This window comes from Poecilia mexicana, unplaced genomic scaffold, assembly GCF_051168715.1.
Source record: "Poecilia mexicana isolate PSO_F unplaced genomic scaffold, ASM5116871v1 scaffold_11, whole genome shotgun sequence".
NCBI classification, from domain to species: domain Eukaryota; kingdom Metazoa; phylum Chordata; class Actinopteri; order Cyprinodontiformes; family Poeciliidae; genus Poecilia; species Poecilia mexicana.
The window spans coordinates 1,320,914-1,348,564 of record NW_028263380.1 but is presented as its reverse complement, the minus strand read 5'-3'; the positions used below and the strand labels follow the sequence as shown (position 1 = coordinate 1,348,564).

General features: G+C 39.4%; 1 protein-coding gene across 1 annotated transcript in view; it reads right to left on the bottom strand.

The window, feature by feature from the left end:
- The window catches only part of thsd7aa (thrombospondin, type I, domain containing 7Aa), a 68,372-nt gene extending 41,539 nt beyond the window's left edge, over positions 1-26,833 (bottom strand). The window contains exons 1-6 of the mRNA XM_088009930.1: positions 26,785-26,833; positions 23,263-24,451; positions 20,345-20,593; positions 19,681-19,862; positions 14,595-14,750; positions 4,173-4,376 (exon numbers count right to left, since the gene is read on the bottom strand). Of these exons, the coding sequence (XP_087866056.1) occupies positions 4,173-4,376; positions 14,595-14,750; positions 19,681-19,862; positions 20,345-20,593; positions 23,263-24,451; positions 26,785-26,833 (2,029 nt within the window). The remainder of the gene's footprint in view (positions 1-4,172; positions 4,377-14,594; positions 14,751-19,680; positions 19,863-20,344; positions 20,594-23,262; positions 24,452-26,784) is intronic.
- Between the last annotated feature and the right edge of the window lie 818 nt (positions 26,834-27,651).

Sequence of the window (27,651 nt, the reverse complement as noted above, 5' to 3'; positions counted from 1 at the left end):
GCTTCCGGGAAGGCTTTTGTTCTTGATAATTAAAAACAGCACATAGAGCTAGCCTGGATTCACAGAGTGGTTGCTCTCCAACCCAAACTTCAGCTATTACTGACCTATTTACATATTAGATTCCAGTATTAATGGAAGTATGAAAATATTAAGTATTAAAAAAACATTACAAAATTTTTACACTTTTGGAAACTCCTCATGTTAAATACTGTTCTCCTAAACTAATAAATGTGGAGGATGAAGTGTTATGTTGTTTAGAATGAACACCGCAGGTTCACAGACATCAACAAGGAAACTGCCTCCTGGATTTTAGTGATGAAAGTGTATAAAAGACAGCCTGAGATCTCATTTACACAATGATGACACAATCATGATTGATCTCACACACATTCAGAGATGATGGAGAAGGAAAGGGAGGGTAAATTCAAGACGGCTGTGTAGATCAGACCATGCTAATTCAATTTAAAAGATGTCTGATCCTTCAGAGTGCAATAAAGGAGCCTCTGCACCTCTTACAGAAAGCTGAGTACGTCTCACAAGATAGAACACAATGTGGATGAGGACATGTGAAGCAGTTTCCCTTCTTCTGGAGGTCTGAAAGGCTCCAATCGATAAGGAATGTCTCAAAGCATACAGGTTTGGACTGCAGCAAAAGAGCCCATTCTTTTAGAAATGTTCCACCCCACAATCCATCAAAATCATTTGAAAAATGTCTTTCTCTTCACTTCAATAGCTTTCAGGTATACACACAGCTGCTGAGAAAAATCTATAAGACAGTAAGCACATGCAGATTCTGAGATTTTAATGAATCTTCTAGTTGTGTAGCTCATGAAAAATAAATTTTTCAAAATTAGAGACACAGTTTGTGTTAATTGCAGGCTGCTGATGGGTCCTGATCACACCTTTTTTTTTTTTAATGATCATTGAATAAAGAACTGAGCCCAAAACAAAGATCTAATTCCATCCCATGTTCCAACCCTCACCTATGGTCATAAAAACCTTGATGTTACGGATGAGATCCCGGCAACAAGCGACTGAAATGAGCTTCTTTGGTAGGATGAACAGGAGTTCCTTCCAGTACCAGAATTTTAAGGGACATGATTTCTGATGTCTGATGTCTCAGAATGAGCCCAACAGTATCATCAGGGAGTTTGGTGAGCAGTTAAGCTCATGACTTGACATTGAATAAGTAGAGGACAATGGATGGACGGATAACAAATCAGAATTTTTTCTAACAATCTAAGAGTTGTTCCTTTTAGAATCACGTTACTATTGAAGAGACCACTGTACATGTCTGGCATCATTGACCTCATGTCCTTGACTCGGATTATATTACTAAGAAATCCATAGGGTCCTCAGAGAGATGTTGACAAAGCAGCTGAAATACTAGTCAATAGATTTTATGAAGTTTACGATGCAGTGAACAACCATTTCTTGGCTAAAAACAATCTGCTCACAAATAACTGGAACTGTTTCAAAATATACTGCTCAAAAAAAATAAAGGGGACATTTCACTTTAATTTTGTGTGTGGCTCCAAATCCAGGCCTCCATTGGTTAATAAATTTGATTTCCATTGATGATTTTTGTGTGATTTTGTTGTCAGAACATTCAACTTTGTACAGAACAAAGTATTCAATGAGAATATTTCATTCATTCAGATCTAGGATGTGTTATTTGAGTGTTCCCTTTATTTTTTTTGAGCAGTGTATATTACTTCTCTGGCTGCCAGCAGACCCTGTGAGCTGGTGGCAGCAGCCCCCTGAACCTTTTGCACTATAGTTGAATCTAAAAAAAAGTGTGCTTTCATATTCACATGAAATCAAGTCAACTGCTTCACCGGGACAACAAATGCTCCTTCTTGTGAGGTTTCTTAGGGAACATCAGTGAACAAACAGCTTCAGGAACATTTTGGGAGTATGTTTGCTCATGTTCTTGCCCAGTCAAAGTTCAAACCTAAAATCCCAGGGTTCTCTTCTGCTCTTCTCTGGGAGGGGTGGGCTGGGAGTGAGGGGGATTTGTACTTGCAGGGATCCTCCAGGGACTCCTGGGGCCTTTGGATGTCTGTGGCTTCAATTTCCTCCGAGTCTGCCTCAGGTGCTGGGGGCAGGTCTGTGGATCCTCACACCTGATACTGAAAATTATTATGGAGAAACCTGAAATACACAAGCATCTCCAGTACAGTCTGTTGTCAATCATGACAGCCCGTATGATTAGTCCTCCACCATTTCTTTTTCCTCCCCCATAATCTGTAGCTTCCATGAAGATGCCTTCTTCCTGCTGAAATCAATAACTATCTTACTAGCCTTTCAGATGTTCAGCTCAGTTGGTTCAGTTCAGTCCAATCTTGAAGCTTGTCCACTAGTTCTCGTTACTCTCCTCCCTCTCCCCCTCTTAGACACGCTACAACAGCCAAGTCATCCGAGAACTTCTGAAGGTGGCAGGACTGGAAGCATGTAAGGTGAAGAGAAATGGAGATGCTGTGTGTGTGAATGAGGGTCTCTAATGAGGTCTCTGGGGAGTAAGATGCACAGAGATGGGGGTTGGCCACCAGGTTCATGTCAAACTAGATTGGATCCTCCATTCAAAGACAGCAGCATCTAAATTTTGAGTTTTTATTTTCTGTAAGTCATAATCATCAAAATGATAACATAAAGAAGTGTCACTCCGCAATGAACCTATTCCATAGGAGTTTCACTTTCTAAAGTGAGTGACACATTATATTGAATTTCCACATGATGAGATCTATCTATATATTACAACAAAACTACAAAAAGAATAGGGTGTTCAAATTCAATTCAATTCAAAAACACTTTATTTATGCCAAAGGGAAATGAGATGTAACTTATATTAATTCACATTCTTCAAGAGTATACCAATCCTTCAGATGAGAAAAACCATTTTGCTTGTCTGAAATGGTAATGATAAATATTATAAAATATCATTTTTTTAATTTGTGTAGACACTAAAGTGAAGGTTTTTACAACACAATGTTATGTCTATCCTACAAGTAATATTTTCAGAAATATGGTTCGAGACCAAATTTTACCTTCAGTCCAATAATTATATACCTTCACCAGCCACTTCATTAAGCTAAACTTTCTTGTTGTCTTTTCTTTGAGCTGCATTTTTCTTACTTTTCTTGGGCGTGATCCTTCATTATTATTTTTAGCCATGCATCACCAATTGAATTTGAGTCATAGAAAATTGTTTTTAATAACACTGTCAGGAGCTTGTTGCTCTATGCTGCCATCTCTTTGCCAGTTAGACCAAAAGTTCCATCTTCCGTCAATTTCATAGATGAACTCTCATTTTGAGCACCATTTTGTGTCCATGTACGCAATGAAACCTTTGGCAATCTAATGAGGGGTTTTCTCTCTGAAACTAATCCACATAAAAAATGCCTTTATTTGAGTCACACAGTCTCTTATTAAACTCTTCCACTGTGTGCCTCCACTGTGTGCCTCATACGTCATCATAATTTGATATTATGCAAAACTGATTTATGCACTATAGGTTCAGTTAAAATAATAATATTACTAAATAATTTCAAGAACTTCCAAGCACATTTTTAGTATTTTTAGTCACTTTTTGCCTTGCCAATGTTCAATTTTCTTTCTTTTACTGCACATTGATCACGCATGATCAAATATGCAAATTAGTTGCAAGATGAGATAATATCAACTTTCCTGGCTGAGGAATTGGAAACAATAAAGTCCAAATGGAGAACAGACAGTATCTTTTGTTTTACAAGAATGTCAAACACACAGTTGCATTTATTTGAGTGTTCATACCAGTTTGACTTGAGTACTTGTTTCACAAATTGAAGACCATTGCTTAATACTTCAGTGTCTGCATGTCAGCGGTCCAGATTGGGTCTGTTTAAATGCATTCATTCATACAATTCTTCTCACAACTACTCAGTGTTCGCCATAAGTTACTGTGTCAAATGATGATTGATCAGGCCAAGGGTCAGAAGGTCTTTGAGCTTAAAGATCTGAAAACTTCCTGGCTAACAGAATGCAGAAAGGTTTCAGTGAGGTACAAGAGACTTTAAAAAGCATTGTTACAATGAACCTCCAATCAAGAGCAACATATTTGGATTTTTATTATCTGATAAAGAGCTCCATCATGTTAAATAGTTTCACAAGTCTAGTTTAATATGTTCACTCACCATCACTGTTGATACACTGGACTTGGGGGATTTGCATACCAGGACCACACTCCTTCTCATTGTCAGGGACACATTCCTCCAGTTTAACCACAAGCCACTCGAAGCAGCTGGGGTCTTCACACGGTATGGCCTCTACTAGATGAGGACAGTTTCCTGTCCCATCTGTGGGCTCATTGATGATCCTTCGCTTCCTCAGTTTAAAACCTGTTACAGAAAAACAGGAATCATTACAGCACATAATGAAATATGGACATAAACATGTGTAACTGAATTTGAATTAAAAATGCCCCTGAAATTTAAATGTATATTTAGGCCTGAGTAGCGAAGCAATGGTGAAGGCCTATTGTAATCGCAAGATTTCTCGATTATTTTTTTCCATCACTTCGCGCGGCTTTTTGGGGCCTTTAACATATTCAAAAACTCACCAAACTTGACCCAAAATTGTCCCCCAACCAAAATGTTTGGATTCTGGTGGAATTGCAAGTGGGCGTGGCCAAGCTGCTCTACAGCGCCCCCTAACATGAGATGGGGGAAACCGTAGGTCATAGAGATCTGAAACTCGATACGAAACGCTATAACTTTCTCATAAAAAGATCAATTGGCACCAAACTTGGCATGAGGGATCCTGGATGGATGCCTGACGATCCTATGTCGTCACAGTCTGACCTCACCTAAGCCTCAGAACAGGAAGTGACTTTTTTTTACTTGGAAAGATACAACTCTGGCTCTCTTGACCTAATCAAGATGATCTTGTGTCAGATGACTGATAAACTGGTCTCACTTGCTTTAAAGCGCCCAGAGTTTTCAGTGGAGGGCGTGGCCGTGGAGGGCGCGGTGAAGTCACAGGTCACACCTCCGCCATACGTTTTGCTCTAGATTCCACATGTTTTAGTCCAGCTGCACCAAACTCACTGAGATCGATCCTTGTCCATCCGCCAACAGGAATCCAGTGCAAAATTTGGTGGGCGTGGCCTAATTCCTCCAAAGCGCCCCCTAGAATATTTTTTTAAAATGCTTTATCCCAGAATTATGAAACTTGGTACACATGTGTAACTTGTCAGGATCTAAAAGTCTCTAGGAGCCATGGTCCAAACCCAACAGGAAGTTGGCCATTTTGGATCAAAGTCCATTTGATCCAAAGTCAAATGGACTTTGGATCATTTGACTTTATAAACACCTCCTGTCATTCTATGAGTGAGGACGTACAGCAATGATTCAATCTGATATTGACATCAGATCAATATTTTACTGATCTGATGTCAATAAAATACATCAGATACGATGTATTTTATTGACATCGTATCTGAGTGAACTCGTCCTAGAGCTTTTGAGATCCAGGCTTCAAACTCACTCAGCACAGTCTTGAGGCATTGAGAGTCAAAAGTTATCAAAGGAATTTTCCTGTGTCAAAGCACGTGGGCGTGGCCAAGCCTCAAATCTGGCCATTCGCCATGAAATATCAAGATGGAATAACTTCCCAATAGAAGCTCCCAATTGCATTAAACTTCATTGGTATCATCACAGAGCAGAGCTCATCACATTAAATTGGTGACATCACTTTAGCCACGGCCCCTTCCAACAGGAAGTCACCTGTTGGAAGGAACTATTAGAGCAGTCTTTGTGTTGGAAGAAAGACTGTTCAAAATCATACATGTCTCATCTTATTTACAGTAAAATTGTCAGGCTTGACCTTTGTTAGCCTCTAAAGAGCCCAATAGTTTGAAATTGTAATTCATATCGACTCCGCTTGTGTCAGGGAGCGATGCGGAAGACGTAGGTGTGTGTCACCTGGTGGATAACTGCGGGAACTGCGCCAGAGTGTTGGCGGTGGCGAGAGAGTGGCGGGGCTGGAACCCCGGCGGTTGCCTATAGGCCTTCGGAGCGCTTTGCTGCGAGGGCCTCCAACACCGCTTGCAGCTTTAATTCTGAGTTTGTTCCCTTCATTGACATACTAATTCTAGAAAAACTGCTTACATTTAAGTAAACTCACATGACCAGATATCAAATTTACCACAACATAACAAACATCATGATTATTTTGCAGATAGTCTGCCAATAACAAATCCCTGGTCTGTCCTTAGAGCAAATGTGCCATATTTTTACTCTGCATCCATTTATTTATTAACCCTTGCCCTGTTTATCCATTCTCACCATTTTTTTCTCAGTCCCAAATCTGTGATGTTTTTAAGCACCCTGGCTGACAAATTTTCATCTCCTACTCTTAGTTTGGCTGAAATTTTAACAGAAACCCAGTTAGAAAGAATTTTCGAGCTCTGCTCAAATTTCTAATCCATGCATATCATACTTTTATATGATTGTGCAAACTTTAAATCATTTGCATATTTTGTTTCTAGAGTACGTGCTGACCAAGGGGTGGAAATCATGGAAGTTGTACAACCCATATTCATAGTTCATGGGAATGGATGAAGCAGCTTCATATCTGGAATGTAGATGCAGAATTTCAGACAGTGAAATGAGCCAGTTGAAACTAAGGAGACTGAAATTATTACATTTGAATTTTGACAAGTTGAATTTTTTTGTATGCCAATTTTTTTTAACACTGAGAAGTTAAACTGGAAAACAGCAATTGAAAATGCGATCAATTTGAAATAGCAATGTGAATTTTTAGCTTGAAGTTAAATTAAATTAAATATCAACCATGTAGAAATAATGACAATGATTTTTTTTCAGGTAAAAAATGTATTCTAAATATATTTTAACACTGAAAGATAAGTACAAACATGCATTAAAATTTCAGTGCCATTTTAATTCAGATCCTAAAGACACATATTGATTTCCATAATGAGACAAGTAAACTGACCCAACTAGGTCAAAGATTATAAACACCTTCTGTCATTCTATGAGTGAGGACATACAGCAATGATTCAAAATCTAATATGCTCCATGACAATGTCATGGCTCACATTAATTCAATGACTGACACATGTAACAGCAAAAAACATTATAAATCTAAAATTGAGTAAAATTTTTTTAGAATTTCTCCTCTATGAGTGCTCCAGTGTTTCACTCATTAAAACCATGTTCATCCAAAATGGCAAACTGTCATTATAGTTCATTAATTCTGTTGAACTTCTCACATTTGTGCTGCTTAAGGCAAGACATTCCACAGTCAAGTCCTCAGGACGCTCTTTCCACACTAGCCAAGGTCAACCCCCCTTATTTCACACTCCTGCTCTTGTCAGATAAGGCAGCAACCCCCTGGAGTACTTTTGTGGTACAGGTTCTATTTCATTTTTTTGTCTTCTTTTGAAAATCCTTTATTTAATCAGTAGGTCACCTGGACATGAACCATCCTGTGTCTGCACTCACTGACAGAAGTGTTATCTGATGGAGAATAGGTGGTGTGGAAGGGGAGCGAGGGAGCTTTGTTTGGAGAAAAATGAGGCTTGGGGTTTGAGAAATTCAATTTAGGGCTCATTCTCTAGCTATCTGCAGGGGGTTTAATGATTTGCATGGCTGAAAGATAATACAACACATGCTTCCATTGATAGACCTGGGGGCTTCATTTTCAGTAGACACATATACATGAATATAATCACAGTTAATGTACATTGCCAGGCAACAAAATAAGAAATAGTTAAAAGGATAAAAAGGTTAACTGAGTTTGATACAACTGAAGCATTAGCTTCTAAAACCCTTTACCATCTCATGTAGTAGGAAACAGGACACTGAAAATGGTCTTCAAACACTGAGCACTAACAATCATTGGGTGTGCTGTAAAGTAAGGAAAATTAAACATTTTTATCAACAAAAAGTTGTAGAAAAGCTAATTTAAAGCCAAAGGTTAGCTTTATTTATGCAAATAAGCATTTTAACACTCCATACAAGAACACAGAACTTGATATAGAATATAGAAGCTGAGTTCTTTTATTACATGTGGTTATAACAAGAACTAAGTTATTTTTGGATAGGAAATGTAATACTTTACAAGAACTCAAGTGGAAGTCCTGATAGGTTTCTCCTAAAGCAGCATTTGTATATAGCAGTTGTGGAACACCAAACAAGAAGAAAGTTCTGCCTGGAGTCTGTCAATAGAACAAGCTGTAAGAAATTCCAAACTAGAGGTGCATGAATACAACCCCTGGCAAAAAGTATGGAATCACCAGTGTTGGATGAGCAGTCATTCAGACATTTCATGCTGTAAAACAAACTCGGATCAAAAACATGATACAATATTAAGGTCATTCCAAAGTGCAACTTGTTGGCTTTCAGGAACACTCAAAGAAATGAAGAGAAAACATTGTGGAAGTCAGTGAATGATACTTTTATTGACCAAACACAGGGAAATAAATATGGAATCACTCAATTCTGAGGAAAAAAGTATGGAATCACTCAAATTGGAGGTAGAAAAAAGGACACACCCAGTCTATTTCCTTTCCCTAAATGGACACCTGCCCCAGATTAGATGTGCCCGTTAGTGTGCAGTTCAAAACACCTGCAGTCATGACACCTTGGAGGGCTGCTGGACGAAGTGGAGTGGCGAGAACCATGACTCCAACAAGAGAAATGTCCCTTGAAACAAAAGAGAGGATTGTGAAACTTCTTGAAGAAGGTAACCCTTCACGCATGGTTGCTAAAGATGTGGGCTGTTCACAGTCAGCTGTATCCAAGATATGGTCCAAACACAAACAGCATGGAATGGTTGTTAAAGCCAAGCGTACTGGTAGACCAAGAAAGACATTAAAGCGTCAAGACAAACAACTAAAGGTCATTTGTCTTGAAAACCAAAAAAGTACAACTAAACAGATGAAGCATAAATGGGAGGAAGCTGGAGTCAATGTATGTGACCGAACCGTAAGAAATCGCCTAAAGGAGGTGGGATTTCAATACAGGAAAGCTAAATGAAAACCAGCATTGACACCTAACCATAAAAGAACAAGATTCCGATGGGCTAAGGAGAGGCAATCATGGACTGTGGATGACTGGATGAAAGTTGTCTTCAGTGATGAGTCAAGAATCTGCATTGGACAAGGTGATGATGCTGGAACTTTTGTTTGGTGCCATTCCAGTGAGATTTATGAAGAGGCCTGCCTGAAGAAAACAACCAAATTTCCACAGTCCTTGATGATATGGGGCTGCATGTCAGGCAAAGGCACTGGGGAGATGACTGTGGTTAATTCTTCTATCAATGCACAAGTTTACATTGACATTTTGGACAGTTTTCTCATCCCTTCAATTGAACAGATGTTTGGAGATGATGAAATAATTTTCCAAGATGACAATGCATCGTGCCATAGGGCAAAAACAGTGAAGGCATTCCTTGAAGAAAGACACATTCAGTCGATGTCATGGCCTGCAAATAGTCCAGATCTCAACCCAATAGAAAACCTGTGGTGGAGATTGAAAAAAATGTTCCACAAGAAGGCTCCAACCTGCAAAGCTGATCTGGCAACTGCTATCAAAGAGAGTAGGCACCAAATACTGTTTGTCCCTCATCAAGTCCATGCCTCAGAGACTAAAAGCTGTTATAAAAGCCAAAGATGGTGCAACTAAATACTAGTGATGTATTTTGAATGGTCTTTTGTTTATGTGTTTTTCATGATTCCATACTTTTTTCCTCAGAATTGAGTGATTCCATATTTATTTCCCTGTGTTTGGTCAATAAAAGTATCATTCACTGACTTCCACAATGTTTTCTCTTCATTTCTTTGAGTGTTCCTGAAAGCCAACAAGTTGCACTTTGGAACGACCTTAATATTGTGTCATGTTTTTGATCCGAGTTTGTTTTACAGCATGAAATGTCTGAATGACTGCTCATCCAACACTGGTGATTCCATACTTTTTGCCAGGGGTTGTAGAATGGATCCTGGGACACGGCATGAGCTCAAAAAAATGATACCTGGGCAAATGATTGTTGAAATCACAATAGATAGGGTAGTGTGCCATTGTCTTAAAAGAAATTAGGTGTTTTAATCCTCCTCTTTTGTCATGCTTTTACAAAATATAGCTGAAAATAAACCTAACTAAATAAAGCTTGTAGATGTAGAACACTTCCTTTGATCAAAGTGCATGTCCAACCTTACATAGCTATGTAAGGCTGGCCTCCTGCTTTCAATGTTTCAATGATTTAAAAAAATGAGCTAGTCTGTTCTCTAATCTCTTTAGTGTGTCACAGAATCCACTTTGCGAGGCTTTTCCTTTAACATATTGACAAAAAAACATGGTAGGCTTCCTAGTGTGAACTCAGAACTCCAATTCTTCTGTTTTAAAACAGAGAAAATGTTTTTGATATTAAAAGTTACCACACACTCCTATACGTGTTCTGTGAACCACACAGACTTCACCCACAGTTTCTCACTCACTCAAGTGGCAATCATACTTTTCTTGTGAAAAATTCTTTGATTTCCCTCAATCCTATTAGTTACTAGCAAATTTACAGAACTAGTTGGGTGCCTCACCCTGTTTCTTCTCCACCAGGTCAGTCACTCCACACTCGTTAGTGTAGCACAAAGTGGCAGGGTGGCTGATGTGTATTCTTGCAATTACTTACACTGATTTTCAACCTCGTAGTTGTGTCACTGACAAAACAGTTGGGTAGAAAACACAATTTCCCACCAAGAAGTTTACCGAGTATGCATAAGCGGTTGTAAAAATGTATCTTTGTGTGGGAGTGTCCAGCGGTTGTCCACTATGAATTCACACTGAGTTTGCTTTGACAATGCATGACACTCTGCAGAGTGAGGAACACCCAAGTATGTGGGAGCCTACATCTTTTCTGGCACAATCGTATGGGACTGCTGGCACTGTCATTGCTTCTGACTGCATTTAGCTAATTTGCAGCTGCTACAATGTGCACTAATTTATACTTAATTGTGCACAATCATTGGAAAATAATATGTTCTCAGTTACTTGTTATTTAAGGAATGTTTTATCAGTAGTTACTGTTAGCTGGCATCTATTCAAACTTTGAAGTTTTCAGAAATCCTCTCAGCTCTAAGATGGCTCCTAATACCAATCCTGGTTGGGCTGGACATTTTGTTTTACTTTCACTCAATGATCAGGAAGGCAGATGGCAGCAAAGGACATTTTTCATGTGTTCTGTTGCTTTCCTTAGCTATACAACGTTACATTTTACTCAATACTCATTGTGTTCAAATCTGTATTATGTTTCTATGGCAGTGATTTCATTGAATCTTCCTTGATTGTATGGAAATTGACTGAACCGATATTGACCTGATCAGTATGGACAGATTTGAATTTATAATTGGATATGAACTGGGCCATTTTATCTTATAAACTGCTATGACATAATTAAATAAAAAATTCTATCAAAATAATTATATTAACAGCTGTTTTCCGGAGCTTCTTATTTAAATGCAAAACTCCAGAGATTTTAATAATCATCCCCCCTGCCGGAACAATAGTGAAATAATCTCTCTGTCAGGAAGCATGGTTGGTGGTAGTGAGATAGAACACGGGGACCCAGATGAAGATGATAATGAATTTAATGAAGGTAGCAGCTCAAACAGTCAAAACAAGTAGGCAGCACAGTGAGCAGAAAATAAAGCTAACACTGGTAGCAATAGACTGAGCAACAGAGCCAACGCCGACACAGGACTTAAGCAGTTCTACTGTGACGACGAAATAATCAAACTCAGGACTAACAGTTCTACTGAGAAACTGAACTGAAAACTACAACGGACGAGGAACAGACAAGGTATGACGTACGACAAGGATCCGACAAGAGACAAAAACAGGTGGGACTAAATACACAGGGAGGGTAATCAAGGAATGAGACACACCTGGGAAGCAATCAACGGGGAAGACACAGAAACAACAGAGACGCAGGACAGAAACTGAACACAGAAAAACCTTAAAATAAATACACAGAAACACGGATCATGACACTCTCAGGTATGTAATGTGTAAGCAGAAGCAGTGAAGGTTGTGTGGTCCAGCATTTTTGGTTATACCTTGTTAAATTTTAATGTCCTATTCCATTCCCACTGACCTGCAGAGTCTTCACTTTCATGTTTTTTCTCTAGTATTTGTTGCTTGTTATTCATGTGTTTGTTTTGTACGTTAGGTTTGTATTTTGAGCAGATTGATGTGCTCTTATTTAGTTTACTCTCATCTTTGTGTTTCCTTAGGGGTAGCCGTTTTGGTTCTGTCATCTGTCACTATTAGTTTCCCTCAGTTGTTGCAGCTCCCACCTGCAACTGCTTCAGTCACTAATCAACTTACCCATTTCTCCATCCAGTAATCAATCTTCTGAGTAAATATTCTCCTGCTTTTCATGTGGTTGTGTGCCATTGTCTTAAAAGAAATTAGGTGTTTTAATCCTCCTCTTTTGTCATGCTTTTACAAAATATAGCTGAAAATAAACCTAACTAAATAAAGCTTGTAGATGTAGAACACTTCCTTTGATCAAAGTGCATGTCCAACCTTACATAGTTATGTAAGGCTGGCTTCCTGCATTCAATGTTTCTTTTTCATTTTTTAAAGTTTTTACACAAAGATGCAACTTGGCTTACAATCATACATGAAACTGCTTCTTCTTCTTCAAAGGTTTAGGAATAAGTCCTAATGCAGCCAGTAGGAAACACTTTTATTTTATGTCTGTGGTATTTTGAGCAAGGCTAGACAGACATGAAAGTCTATGTGAGTGTGTGCGAGTGTGTATATGTGTATGTGTGCACACACACTTGTGTGCGTTGTCTTCGCAAAAGGAACAGCGCTTGACAGTGAAAGTAGAAGTGGCACAGTGAGCAACTGGATCCATCATTGAGATGCATGGAAGAGAATTCCCTACCATATCTTTCATTTAAAGCACTTCATTAAAGCAGAGTCAACATGCATTAGTCATGGTAGATGCTGTAACTTCAGGGGGTAATTATGGCTGGAGTGGCAATGCTTCCAGAAACATGCAGTCTGTCATTATTGGAAGATTTTTAGAATGGAGTCAAATTTTATACAAAGAATAGAATAGGCCTAACAATCTACAGTCTTGGAAAGTGTATCTGTCGGTGTTTTAGGTGAGCTTATCTACGTCACATAACTGAGTAAGCTGCAGAGTTCATACATGGTTAAAATCTCCTTTATTGACTGATATTTGTCAGATAAACAGTCTTAGCCTGATGGTTGATTTTTATTAGCTTGTTAACCTTCAGATACCTCTCTTATGTGTACTATATGTTTCTCAGGTTAACACTGTTAAAGCATGCATCTCATAAATCATTCAATCTCTCCCACTGTGAAGTAAATCCATTTCTCCTGTTTTTTCTCTGCTGAACTGTCATTTTGTGCCATTACTGGTTCCCTCAGCCAAACGTCTTGTTTTATCTGCAAAATTCTGAAAAAATTTTAAAAAAGGTTGGATGAAAATAAATTATTTTTGATAGACACAGTTGTGGTGCGACAAATAAAAGGAGCATACCACCACTGGACTGTTAGAAGGCACATGTCACTCTCCCAAGCTGAGCGTGTAACAGGTGTGAGGAATATTAAACTGCTCTTCCTCATAGACAGTAATACTCTAGGGAGTCCAAATCAAGTAGCCAGTCATATTTGTGCCATGGAAGCATAATTAAGACTGCTGTTTAAATGTAAGCAGTAGGGAACCGATTCCGTCTTTGGGAGGTGTGTGTCCCTATAGTTTGGCCATTCCTTCCTGCCTTATTCCACTCGATTAGAATTTGAACCGGGCAAATCAGCAAACAGAAGGCAAAGTAGTGAAGGATGATGTTGACTTTCTGCTCTGTTTTACAATTGTAGTAGTTCTGAACTTTTAGCAATGGCAGCAGAAGAAGTGAAGAAAGGTGTTCAGTCCATGTTGGCCACTCTTCCAAATACTGCATTAATATTAACAGCCGTCTCGTTCGGCATGCCACTTCTCTCTTTGCAGTGGAGGATGGTTGTTTACAGCACAGGCAATTTCTGGTAACCTTCTTAGTGTGGAACAGGTAAATTATACATGTCAAGGCCAAATGTCAGCCATTTGGTAAAATTTAAAACCTTAATAGAGACTATGCCTCCAGGAAGCAATCGCTTCTCAACAGCCGAGAGTCCAGTCCCTCTGAAAGAAGCAAACAGTGTAGGAGAAGGGGCTGGTTTTTACCAGGCTGGTGTCCTGATATATCTGGTGTAACAGTAACACAACAATTCAGAATAAGACAATTCAGAATAAGGACATGATACCAACTGTAAAACATGGTGGCAGTAGTGTGATAATGGGGTTGTCTTGATTTCAGAACCTGGAAAACTTTCTGTAATAAACAGAACCATAAATTCTGCTGTCTACAAAAAAAAATCCTAAAGGAGAATGTCCCACCATGTGTTAGTGGTCACTAACACATGACCTCCAGCTGAACATAATGGATTGTGGCTTCCACAGTGAGGTTTCATTCTAAGAAGGTGTGTACACTACACACCTCCAATCAAAGTTACCCAGCAATTTCTTACCTTTCTTAGTGGTCTGGTCTTGACAGTTCTCATAAGTGCAAGGTCCCCAAGAGCTCCACAAAGACACCTCACATTCCACAGGGCAGCTGATATGGCAGAGCTGTGTGGTATTCGGAGGAACTCCCAAACACAGTTCACTGTCCACTGGCCGCAAACCTATGGAGAAACACAAACGATGAATGAACTAGCAGTAGCTGTGCAAACTCAATTACAAAAAAAACAAAAACACATCAGAAAAGAAATAGAACAGCAAAAAAACATAAATATCATGACTAATCATTGAGGCATTCTGACAAATATAAATTAGTCGATCAACTGTACTTTCACACCCGAGTTAGATTGTCTTTTTTCTTTGTGTATTTCAGATACAGTCAGGTGTTGGTGACTCTCTGCAAGGTCGCCAGACTGATGAATTATTCAAGCTGTGCAACAACAGTATTCAGCTTCATTCACATGCAAACTGCCATCCCCAAAGGTTGTCCTTTAATAGTCACACTTAAGCATGTGCACATGTCATGCGACCTTAAAACCACATGTAATGCTATAGAAGGTGATAAGTTAAATCAAGTAAAATGATTGGTTGCCCTTTTATTACCATCTAAACAAATGTTGTCCCATTTCTTTTCATCCTACCATGGTTACTGCCATACTGTAACTGCACATCCAAGAAGTGTTTGGTTTCTGAGTTACTGTAAGCTCCTACTGTGACAGACAGGCGACCTGTCCAGGGTGTACCCCGCTTCTCGCCCGAAACGGTCGCTGGAGATGGGTACCAGCACCCCTCCCAACCCCACTAGGGACGAGGGTGTAAGAAAATGGATGGATGGGTTGGATGTAAGCTCCTAACCTTCTAGTGTAAAGTGATCTGACCCCAATTTCCCTGTGCTATAAAAAATAAACTCAGTTCTAATATAATCAATCAGAAGTTATCCAGGGAGAATAAAGGCCTTTATTTTCTAACAGTCTCATGCAAGAAAATATTTTACATTAATATTTATTTTCATAGTGCCAGATCTATGGCCATAAAGATTTGTCTTTAAAACCAATAAATAGTTTAGAATTTACAACCCCAACTCCAATGAAGTTGAGACTTTGTGTAAAACATAAAGGAAAAAAAAGTTATGATGAGTTGCAAATCCTTTTCAGCCAGTATTGAATTTAATCCATTACAAGGGCATAATGTTTAATGTTAGTCAGAAAAATGTTATTGCTGTATCCAAATAGTCACTTTTTTATGTTTTGATGACTGCAACATATTCCAAAAAAGTTGGGACAAGAACATAATTATCACTGTGTTACATCACCTTTCCTTAAAACAACTCTCAATAAGTCTTTAGGGACCGAGGAAACTAATTGTTGATTTATTTATTTATTTTCCCCCCATTCTTGCTTGATGTAGAACTTCACTTGTTTAGCAGTCTGGGGTCTCTGTTGTTGCATTTTGCACTCCACACATTTTCAATGAGGGACAGGTCTGGCGTGCTGGCAGGCCAGACTAGTTCTAGCTCACTAGAACTGGAACTAGTGTGCTAGTTTCAGTTTATTCCTTATTAGGAACCATGACTCAAAGCTAAATGTGAACATTTTTATTATAGACACAAATGTTGAATTAGACCAGTAAAATTTAATTTTTTGTCAAAATGTGAAGGGTTGTGGAAAGTCAAACATTCCTCCCACATTTTTCTTCATTAATAATGTTAAAGCAACAATAGCCCCTTTGTTCTTCTGTACAACTGTAAAGTCTGACAAGCTTCTCCCCAGATTGCCCTTGCTCTGGTATCTTCATGCCAGATGGTGTGCATTCCCATGTGCTGTGCTTCCAGACACAAATTAGGGAGCAGAGAGGCCGCCTCCATGAGCCACCTGCCAAAAGTATCCTGGTGCCCAGCTCTGTTCCAGCTGAGGACTCATGGCATCACAGTGGCACAGCTGCTTTCCAGTATGTCATTTAACTAGGATGCGCATTGATAAGAATGTGTCCATACACATTCATATGGAATGAATTAGATCATTAAAATGTTAATTTGTTTCCATAACTCACTTCACTAAATGAAATGCATTATGTAAGTTATTTACCACAGAGTGATGTTTTCAAGCATTTTTTTTTCTGGTAATTATGGTAATTTTTCACTTTAAAGCTAATGAAAATATGCTATTTAAACTTAGAATATTAGATTGGCCCAATAAAATTTTAAATACAGAAATGTGTCCCTAATGACAAGTTAAATTCAATTCAGACTATATAGCATTAATTCACAAAACGTCATCTCAAGAAATTAAAAATACTTAACATGTTGTGTCAAAACATCCTGTATGAAGCCCACATCTGTGTGTGTCTGTTGGGGTGGACACATGTAGTCCTTAACCTAAATGTTATTGGTCAGGTTACTTTGGTTTATTTAGTGGCTTGGTGACTAAGCTGAAGCTATCTAAAACTGAATAAATGGAGTTTTAGCCCTCATACAGTCTGAAGAGGGGTTGAGTGGACTCCGCTTGAGCTTTTTACCCTGCGCACGGTGCCGGTGGGTTTCCACTGACCCAGCGTATGCTTTTACAAGTTTTCTTCTTTTTTTCATGGTTTTGGGAACTAATCAGCTGATGAGAAACCCCCATCACTTCCTTGTTCAACGACTGTGACATCTGCCGCACTCTTCCTGAGCGTCAGAGTAAGACTGTGGGCTAAACAGCTAAATCTAGTGGAAATGTTTGCCCAAAAGAATAGAAATCAAGCAAACATTATTGCTTTGCCGCCTCCTATGTTGTCTGATGTCTCAGACACCTGATCCTGTGAATCTCCATCCTCCTACTCCAGTGGATCACACAGGCAGGTTTTGCTTCCTGTCTTTATTATTTAGTGTAATTTGTCAAAAAAAAAAAAAAACAGGAAAAAAGTTGTACAGCCATAAGTGTGAGTGTGTTGCCTTATGTGCGTTGTGTGTCCCGCTGCCATTTGCATTGCGTTCGTATTGGTTTGGGTTAGGTTTGTGCTGGTTTTGTGCGCCACGCACATGATGCACTTTGGGGATGCATTCATGTGTATCAGGTGCAGAGATAGTTTTGTGCGTGCACTCTGATAATATCCTGCAGGTACTCCTGGAGTTAAAATGATTGTGTGTGCTAACATTCTCTAGAACTGTGAAACAACTTACAAATGAAAGAACAGTTGAATTTTTTGACAAATTTATGTATGAAAGAGCCACAACAATGATCTTTTAAAATAACATAAAAGTCCCTGTGAGAGTGCTGAATTTCCAAGGAATCAGTAATGAGAATTGTGTACTTATGACACCTAAACATTTGAGAAGGAAAATGATTTAAAATAGATTTGCTAGGTCCATGTTTAGTTTCGGCAACGATCAGTCGGGCATTCCGTTCTCTTATTTGGCAAACAAAGGAGGACGAGCCTTTACAACATTCAAATAATGAATGAATCGGTTGTCAGTTTTCCTTTAGGTATCAAAACACCTTTTGATAAGCAAATTGCCACTTTTGTGGAAATATTCAAAATAAAGTTAGGTTGCAGAATCCTATTACTTGTGAAACATTGGCAGTGGAAAGGACAAAGGGAAAACTAAAAATTTCTGCTTCAAACAGTTGTAGGAAATTATCAAATTTGCAGTTAACACACACCATGAATTGGGCAATTTCATTCTAAAAGATATTATTTTAGGATGAAGATGCTACTGTTTATTGCTTGGTATGACCAAATACTATCTGACATGATTTCATACATGGTGTCAGGGAAAATGACATAGTGAAGGGAGGAAGATGAAATTGAGCAGTAGAGCTGGCAGAACCACTTCATCCCACCTACATTCTCCACTCCTCCTTTTTGTTATACATCTTCCTTTGACTCTCTTCCTTTTTGGCTATTGCCTAAAGCAGAATCTACTGATTTTTTTACATCTCTGAATGCCTTCATTAATATCTTCTTGTTTCTACCTAAAAACAATCTCCATGACAACCACAAAAAATAATGTCTTTTTATGGTATATCGACTCAGGCAGCAGTAAAGAATAAAACCCAAGAAGTTGCCCGCCTCTGTTAACAGAATCAGCAACGTGGATTCTTGGCTTGGAAGGGTGAAAACGAGCCACTGGTTGTGAGCATAAGATCTGAATAATCTCAGCAACAGATGCCAGTTTCACCAGCCAGATGGACGGATACTTACTGTGTCAATGCTGGATAAAAATGGACAAGCTTCCAGGCCACTTCCAGCTCTGTGTGTTCAGCACAACCATTGATTTACTGGAAAATATACATTTCAGTGCTTTCTTCACTGCACTGCACGCAACTCAAAATGCAAATGAATGGTAATGGGGACACTATTTTAATTCCCTGTCCTACATGTGTCTGAAGAGATGAGCCATCGTTGCTAAGCTCATCTGTAACACAGCTTGTACATCTAATTTAAAACTGGTTTTAGTTTTTAGCTAATTTATTTCAAAATATTTGTGAAGCAGGACCTCTACAGCCTCATACTTTTGCTCAACTATAAAGTTGTCTAGTCTTGTTCTATTTGTTCTGTAAAACACTGGCAACCAGTCTACAGTACACCAGGATACAGTTCAGATATCTTGACGTTTTATTTCTTTGCAGTTCAGTGAAAACTCATTAAGATTGGTTTGAGAGCGCCAATATTAAATAATAGAATAAACGCTGGGTCTTAACTAAGCCATTTCTAAAAGGTGACTATGCTTTGATTTAACCATTTCATTGCATGGCTGTACCATGAACACCACATGAACACCACAGTGTTCACAAGTTCTTTCAAGGATTGTTCTTTAACTCCACCAACTTGCTTGTCCAGTCGAAGAAAAGAAAATGCTGCTACCTTCATGTTTCATGCTGCAGACTGTGTGATAGGTTTCCAACACCCAAAAAGTTTTACATGTAGGTCTAAGAGTTTGCTGTGTATGTTTGCACTGCAGTGTCCCCTTCATGACTTCTGGAAAACTTTAAATGGGATGGTTTTCTCATGTTTAGAAGGCACAGTCTAATCTAAAGTGTTTAGAATACCACACAGCACAATTAACTGAATATAACATGTTAAGGACTATAGGCTCCAAAAAATTAGGGGGGTTACCTTCTCTAGTCCTCAGTGAACTGAGATTAGGTGAAGCAACAGCACTGGCCTGCACACAGTAGACCTCACGTGTCTGGATTCCACATCCACACAACCCTGTCAGGTTTCCACGCCGACGATCCTGCTGGCTCAGCAGCATGTCCACCCTACACTCTGTCCACTTTGTGGTTTTCCAGGTGTAGCTGGTGACACATGAAGGCAGATGAAGTGTCAGATTGAGATCACATTAATCTAAGCTTCTTCATGTGACCAAACACAAAACGGCAAGAAGAAAAAAACACATTTATTTGATGCCATGAAGTATATATTCTACATTAGAACATGCTGCTGAGATGGACACATAGTCTGTGGCATATTAAAAACAGGCACTATGTATTTTATTAGCAACATCACTTAAGATCAAATTTGTTTATATTCCTGGCAGATTTTGACACAAGTTCCTTTTTATCTTAGTCATTAGAGCAAAGGAATCTTTTAACTCATATTTTAATAATTAATCTATGATTAAGTCTTTGAGTTGGAAGGCCTGGGATCCATCACCTTAATCTGTAGAACCCTCCACAGATTTCCAGGTTCAAGTCAGCACTCTGGTTGACGCTCCATAACATCATTATTACTTCTAGTCAGAAGACACAGGTTGTAAAATGAAAAGTTGTTCACTCACACAGTGCATGGAGGAACCGCTCCGTCCTGGGGGCTGCACGGCTCTTTTTCTTCAAGTTCTGGGCACTCCACTCCTCCACCTATTGGGAATTGGCTCACTTTCCTGTTGCGACTTCGCTCCCCTTTCGTCCCACTGGGGTCGTAGCACTGCTTAGAGCAAGCTGACCATCCAGACCACTCAGTCACATCACAGTCTCTGGGAATCACGCAGGCCTGAAAGCTCACTGGCAGCATCTCCTGAGAACAAAGGCTGCAGAATGAGACAATGGTAAATTTTAATTAGGTGCTGCTGGTTATAAGAACACAACACATAATGTTAAGGTGTTGTTCAGGTCAATTGAATGAAATTTATTTTAAAAAAAAACAACAACCAGTTAAATTTGTAGTGATTTGGATTTTCTGTTTGTTTATTTAGGTTTCTGTGTTCTGTTGAGTCTCTGTGTTGTCCCAGCTACCTCTTGATTGAGTACAGATGTTCCTCGTTTCCCCCGATTGTCTCCCTGTGTATTTAAACCCACCTGTGTTCCTTGTCGAGTCTTGTGCGTCAAGTTTGTCATCAGTTGTTTGAACTAGTTGCTACCAGTGTTGAGCCATTAACATTCCACTTGACTGTGCTGCCTTGATTATTGTGCTTGTCCTTTATTAAATTCATAATTTCTCACTCTACAACAGGGGTGCCCAAAGTCTGTCCTGGAGGGCCGGCATCCTGCATGTTTTAGTTCTCTCCCTGGTTTAATGCACCTGGCTCGTTAGAAGACCTAAGAGGAACATTGACATGCTGAAAAGATTACTACCACCAGTAGTAATCTTTTCAGCTACTACTGGTAGCTGAAAAGATTACTAAAACATGCAGGATGCCGGCCCTTGAGGACCGACTTTGGGCAGCCCTGCTCTACAACCTGGGTCCATCGTGTCTTCCTCTTCACCGCAAATCAAGACAAAATTCTTGTCTGCATCTTTTCTCTGTTTCTGCTCAGGTAAATTGTTTGCAGAATCGGTTGTGATTTTCTTTTTTCAAACTCTTTTTTGTATTTTATGGGAGTCTCTTTCACAAAATATAAAAGGATCCACATTCATGGTACAACAGCTTCAGAATATAGAGGAAACATTTTCATGTTTCTAGTTTCAGTCAAAATATGAAATAAATAGTCCGATGGTATTGTGACCCCCACGCTAGATAACCTTGATCCTGTGCTATATCCAACATAATACAGTCAATAGGTGTAAGCCTCTTTAAAGCTTCCAGCCATCTGTCTATACCATAAAGGCTGAGAATGAGAAAAGGTCTGTGGTTTCTATTCTTTCAGGCATAACAAGAAAATCTGTGGTAGGGCCATGGCTTTCTTAGGATGGAGTTGATTGTGCTCACTGGCCTCCTTAAGAGTGAAGCGAGCCCAGAGACAGAATAAGGCCATTCATGTGGTGTCAGTGAGCATGCTCTGACACCACATAAAATTCAAATGATGAATGAGTTTAGTGGGGTGTTAAAGTGGAGCTTGGACCAACTTTCATTAAGATGCTGTAATACTGCCTGTAGTGTGAATGAATGTCATAAAATACTACTAAACATTGAAAACTTTGGAGGCACCCTAGACCTGCACATACCAGATTTTGCACCCTCTGTCATACCATCTTTGAATTCTTAGACTAACTGTAAGAATGCTGAGTCTGCATTCCACCATGAGAAAGAAAACAATCATACACAGAAAAACCATTCATTCTAAAATAAGTGTCAGACTTTGCAGAATGTAAATGGCTTGACATCTGGTAGTTAATACAACTATTTCTGTAGAGTTGGTGCCTTAGCTGTAATTCGGTGCTGAATACCGACTCTCACTGGAGTAACATTTAACAGCAAGAGCTAGAATTATGTTTAAATAAACTACCTGATAAAAATGACAGACTTTGTTTACTATACCTGCTTACTATCAGGTATAACTTTTATTTGTCTAAATTTGTATAACTTCCTCCTGGCTTTGATTGGTGGTTTTTGACTGGAAGTGGCTCATTTCTGCAGATGGCTATAGTAACACTGGGAGGAGGTGGAGGAGCTTGATTTTCTTTCACAGATTATGTGTTTTATATTATACTCTCGCAACATGGCAGTTGTGTAAAAACATTTTTTTAAAGTTACATACTTCAGCTTTAATGGCTGAAAATTAATCTTGATCATAATATTTAAAGAAGTACAGCCTTTAAATATCCCCAAAAATACAAATGAATTTGCTGTATGAGAAATTATTTGTAACACCCTAGGAAGAAGGTGTCAGAACATGTAATACTTCTCTTTTGATTTCCATCCATCCATCCATGTTTTATGCCCATCTCAAGCTTTCAGAGTTACAGGAAGCTGAAGCTTTTCCTAACAGTGATTATACAAGTTAAGGTCTTTAGCCTACCCAGGATGTCAGCTCATTACAGGACAAATCAGAGACACACCATGCATGCACCTACCCAGTGACCTATCACAAATGATTGTGGACTGTAGGAGGAAGCTGGGGAACCCAGAGAAGACTCACAATCCACCAACACAACAGACAAAGTCCACAAAGAAAGACCCCAGCCCAGAATTTGAATTCAGGACCATAAATAACATATGTTATTTATGTTATAACAAAACATAAACCAACATACTTCTGATGTAATGGGATAAAAATACAAGGTATTCTGTGCCCTGGGTGATTGTTTACTTGTGCTATTTCAACCTGTGTTTGTTAATAGCTGCTAACATTGCCTGTGATGTCATCAACCCAGCTCTGGAGATTTTGATTTATGTTTCTCGCCTTAAGACCTTAAAACTTTAAGGTCTCAACTTTTGGTTTATTCCAAACCAGACAAGATTGTCTAGCAAGAGAAATGACACAGGACCTATGAGGATGCACATGCTTACAGAAAGAATGACATTCCAATCATTTGTACCTCAGAGCTTCAATGGTCCCACTCTTGTGTACACAGGTCACTTCTCTGGTTTGGTAGCCAACTTGCAGATCCCAGAATTTTCCTCCTGGGCGGTTCTGGCGATTCTTGTTCCTCTTCTTTTTGATTAGCTCTCTGGTCTCTGGGTCTTTTGTTTTCCCCTTTTCTCTTAATCTTCCTTTGCCTTTTTCTCTCATTTTCTCTTTTTTTGCCTTGTTTTTTACCTTTTTCTGTCGTTTGGGTCGGTCTGCCTGTCTGAATGCCTTGTCCTGTTTTCTGTTTTCTCTAACCAATTTTCTGTTGCTCAAAGATGGTTTGTTACCATTTTTGGACACTTTCTCCTCACCTTCTGTGGACTTTATGTCCTTTTCTTGGTACTGTTTTTCATCATCTCTCATCTTTTTTCTTTCTCTCATGGACTGTTTGCTGTCTTCTCTGGCCTGTTTGTCACCTCCTCTGGATGGTGTTTCACCATCTCTTGACTGTTTGCTGCCCTTTTTAGCAGATTTGTCACTTTCTCTGGATCTCTTGTTGCTTTCCTTGGGTGGATTTTCAGCTTGTCTGGCTATCCTTGGCAAAGGTACAGAACAGGAGCCCCAAGGTCCAACTCTGAGGCTGTAAAGGTTTTCCTCTCCCTCACACAGGCCGGGCTGACACGTCTGAAATTCAGTCAAATTTGGACAGGCAGACCCACCAAACAGTGGTGGTGCCAGAACAAAGCGTATCCGATTCCGTAAGCCAATCCCACAAGTTTTAGAACATGAAGTCCACGGGCTGAACTCAGACACCACACAGTCCCGAGGACACGGAATGAGACAGGCCTGTTCCTGCCTTGGTTTAGGTTCAAAGTATTCACAAATTACATCCTCCGCAGGCTCGCCATCAGATTTCTGAACACAACCCACTTCCCGTGTCTGGATGCCCTCCTCTCCCTTTGTGCACACTGCTGGCCGCTGCACCCCAGCACTGCGCATCATCACTGGGACACACTGGTTCCAAGCACCCAGCTGCCATTCGTACAAATCTTTGTGCCAGTCACACACTCTGAAGCAGCTCTGCTGGTTGTCTGGCCGCTCTGTCTGGTCACAGTTTGTATGGAGGGTGGTCCAACCTTCAGAATGGGCGCACCATACTGCTCTGCTCTGGCTGCCTCCAGGTCCACATTCACTTCCCATACACCGACCCCAAGGACCTGCACAAATGAAGGCAAGAACAGTCAGCGATACGTTAGAGAGAGTGATCATAGCTTTTGCAAAGCAAAGGGGAGATTAGTTCTATGTTTTTTATAAGATATAGAATAGAAAACTCAATTTAATTCCTCATCTGCCATCCAAAGAGATCAGATGTTACACAAGCGGTTCTGTTGTTCTGTTCTCCCCTCTCACTCTCAGGGGGGAACTAAAGACTCCCCCCTAACAACTCTGATTGTTCACCAGAGTTGCAATCAGTTTTGGATTACTGAAAGTTCTGACCTGATTGCATGCAAGAACACGCTATTCACTAAGAAAATTCAAACACCAAATTAAATTACAAAAGTGATTAAAATTGCTAATATGTGTTAAATAGAGTCAGTCTTTAACAACTAAGCCATTACCTTTGAAGATAGTATGAATAATGCAAATAAAATACAAATATAGGGTTTCCCCCAGTGTTATAAGCCTGGCAGCCCACCATGCTTTGCTAGCCACCCCCCCCCCCCCCCGCCAGGCTAAGCGTTGCTTGTTTATGTTTTAGGGGGAAAAAAATTGCTTAATTTTATTTCTCTTAACGCTTAAGAGAAATTTATTTAATTAGAGAATGTCATGAATATGTGTGTAGGGCTTCACCAATTGCAGTTTTTTGGCAGATCCCTGGTTACCGATCTTTTAAAAAGTCTGGCCTGCCGATTTTGATTTTGGCTAATATTTTTTATTTTTTTCTCTGAAATGTCGCTAAATATAGCAAGAAAGTCGATGAGTTGGCAACAGTGGGGTGAATATTAACTGCAAAAGTGCAGACCTGTCCTGGTGGGCCGGTCTGTCAGTCAAACCTCTCACTGTAGAGCAGAAGACGACAGAGGCTGATTTATAAACCTTTGCTGACGAAGATAAGATTAGGGGATAAGATCAGCTTCACGTCTAAGTATCGGCCGATCACGATCCCCCAAAATTAAGAAAATTGGCGCCCAGAAATCAACTGGTTGATAAGTCAGTTGGCCAAAAAATGTATCCTGTATTATACATGTATGTAATATAAACAGCACTGCAGAGATGCAATAAGTTTATAGCAGGTGTGTGAATGATCTAATGATCGGACTGCTGATTGCAGCCAGTCCACATTGTTAGCAGAACTAGAGGGCCCCAAAACCACATTTCACTTAGGGCCCCATGGAGGCTTGGGCCGGCCCTGGTGACCTGTATGGATATTTACATCAATTTACTGTGAGGAATTATGATTCTTTGGAGAACTCAAGGTAGGAGTTTAAACCCTGCCGCGTTAGTTCTGTTTGCGCAGCTCTACGTGAACTGCAGGAATAACTTGTAGTGGCGAATTCAGAGGTGTGCGTTGAGGGAGCGGTGAGAATGATTTATCTTTGTGAACGAACAATTATGTGCTGCGTTTACATCTCAACACGCTGCTCAGCGTGTTGAGAGAATAAATTGTTAAAACTTTCTGTCGTCTTCTCTCATTCCCCGGGTCCATGATGTCACGTGCATCAGCGAAACCACAAAGACAACACAACGATCACTGTTCAACTTTAACAATCATTCAGAATTTATTCAAACAATCAAATGCATAAAATCACACAGCTCGTCATAATCTTCCAAAACCACAAACCGAGACATAATTACCTGAGACAAAGACAAAGCACAAAGACAAAATACAGGGACGCATTTTCAAGAACGGACCCATCCCTGGAGAACACGGAGCTGGTTTCCCTGCTCTGGAACCCAGCTTTTGTTTCCATAGGCATGTTTTCCTCTCTACCGTATGTGAATTGAGCACCGTCTCTGGTGGAGCGGCGGGAGATTTACGACTGCTAAAAGCCTGTTTTTCCTCAAAACCTTAAAGGTGTTTTGTCTCCTTCGTGAGACAGAGTTTTATCAGTTTTATCAGTTATCCAAACACAGGGAGAAAGCTTTATGTTCAGAGAACCACATTTCATATCTCTGTGAATGCTTGCTGGGTTCACAGAAAGGCTAAGACACATATATAAATGGTCCTTTGACCCTAGACATATTACTTACACACTGACCAGGGCTGTATTTTAAAAATAGAAAACTACAGATTAGAGTACTTTTATCAAATCATGCTGGTATGTTTAAGAAAAATATTATACGGATCAAATTATGATTTAACAATGAATCTAATTTTAACCTGAGTTTAGGCCTACTCAAAACAATGTTGATTTGTCTAATATTTTAACATGTGGTTAAAGTTAACACTAGCATTAAAACTAGCATGATTAAGCTAATAATTCCAACACTTCCCTGTAAAGTTTATATCTATGGTCCCGGTTGGCTGGTGCGTTAGTGGTTAACGAACCAGCGCTAACCTCATCATACAGGTTCAGCCTGGTGAGGAGCTTTCGCATTCCCTTCGTAGTTACGCATCACACTGGTTTTATATTATTTTATTATTATCTTTAGTATTATATTTCTGGTTACACGATGCATCAAACCATATCAAATGTGTCGTCTACGTAGTCAGACAGAGTTAATGCATGCGGCTGCGAGGAGATCTGAAAATCTTGTCCAATTAACTCCAGCAACCAGAACAGTTTCTGTGACCCTTATAAAAAACTCAACAGACACAAAATGGAAGAGCTACTAAAACCACATTAGCAGCATTGAATTAAATCTCCCATTTGTTGCGTTTCTCTCTGCGCATTGCAGTGGATTTAACTCGCTGTGCAGGGCCGGTCCAAGACAGCATCAGGCCTTTAGCAGAATTTGACTTAGGGGGTTCCTCTTGCTGCAAAAAACATCAGCACCTCTAACAGCTTGTGTGTTAGATTTAATCTGGGAGAGAGGGGGTAGTTTAATTGTAAAACCTAAAAAGCAATATGTTTTTAGTAACCAATAAAACATATTGCTTACTAATTTGTATTTCTGAACAAATAGAGTTCAAACTCAAAGATTAAACTCACAGCATCAGATTGTTGCTATGGTAACAAAACAATCTAACTATGAATACTGTTCTTTGAAGTTACAAAGTAAACTTGACAGCTCCTTTAAATCTTACATCTAAATGCTCCTTACGGAGCTGCTGACTTAATTTGGATTAAACAGAAGTGAAAATAATTGACATTCATTTCAATCTAATTGTATTTTTTGATTTGTTGTTTTTAAGACTAGTTGTGGGTTTAAATAACGTTTCACTGGCGTTTTCTCGTAAAATATAATTACCCAG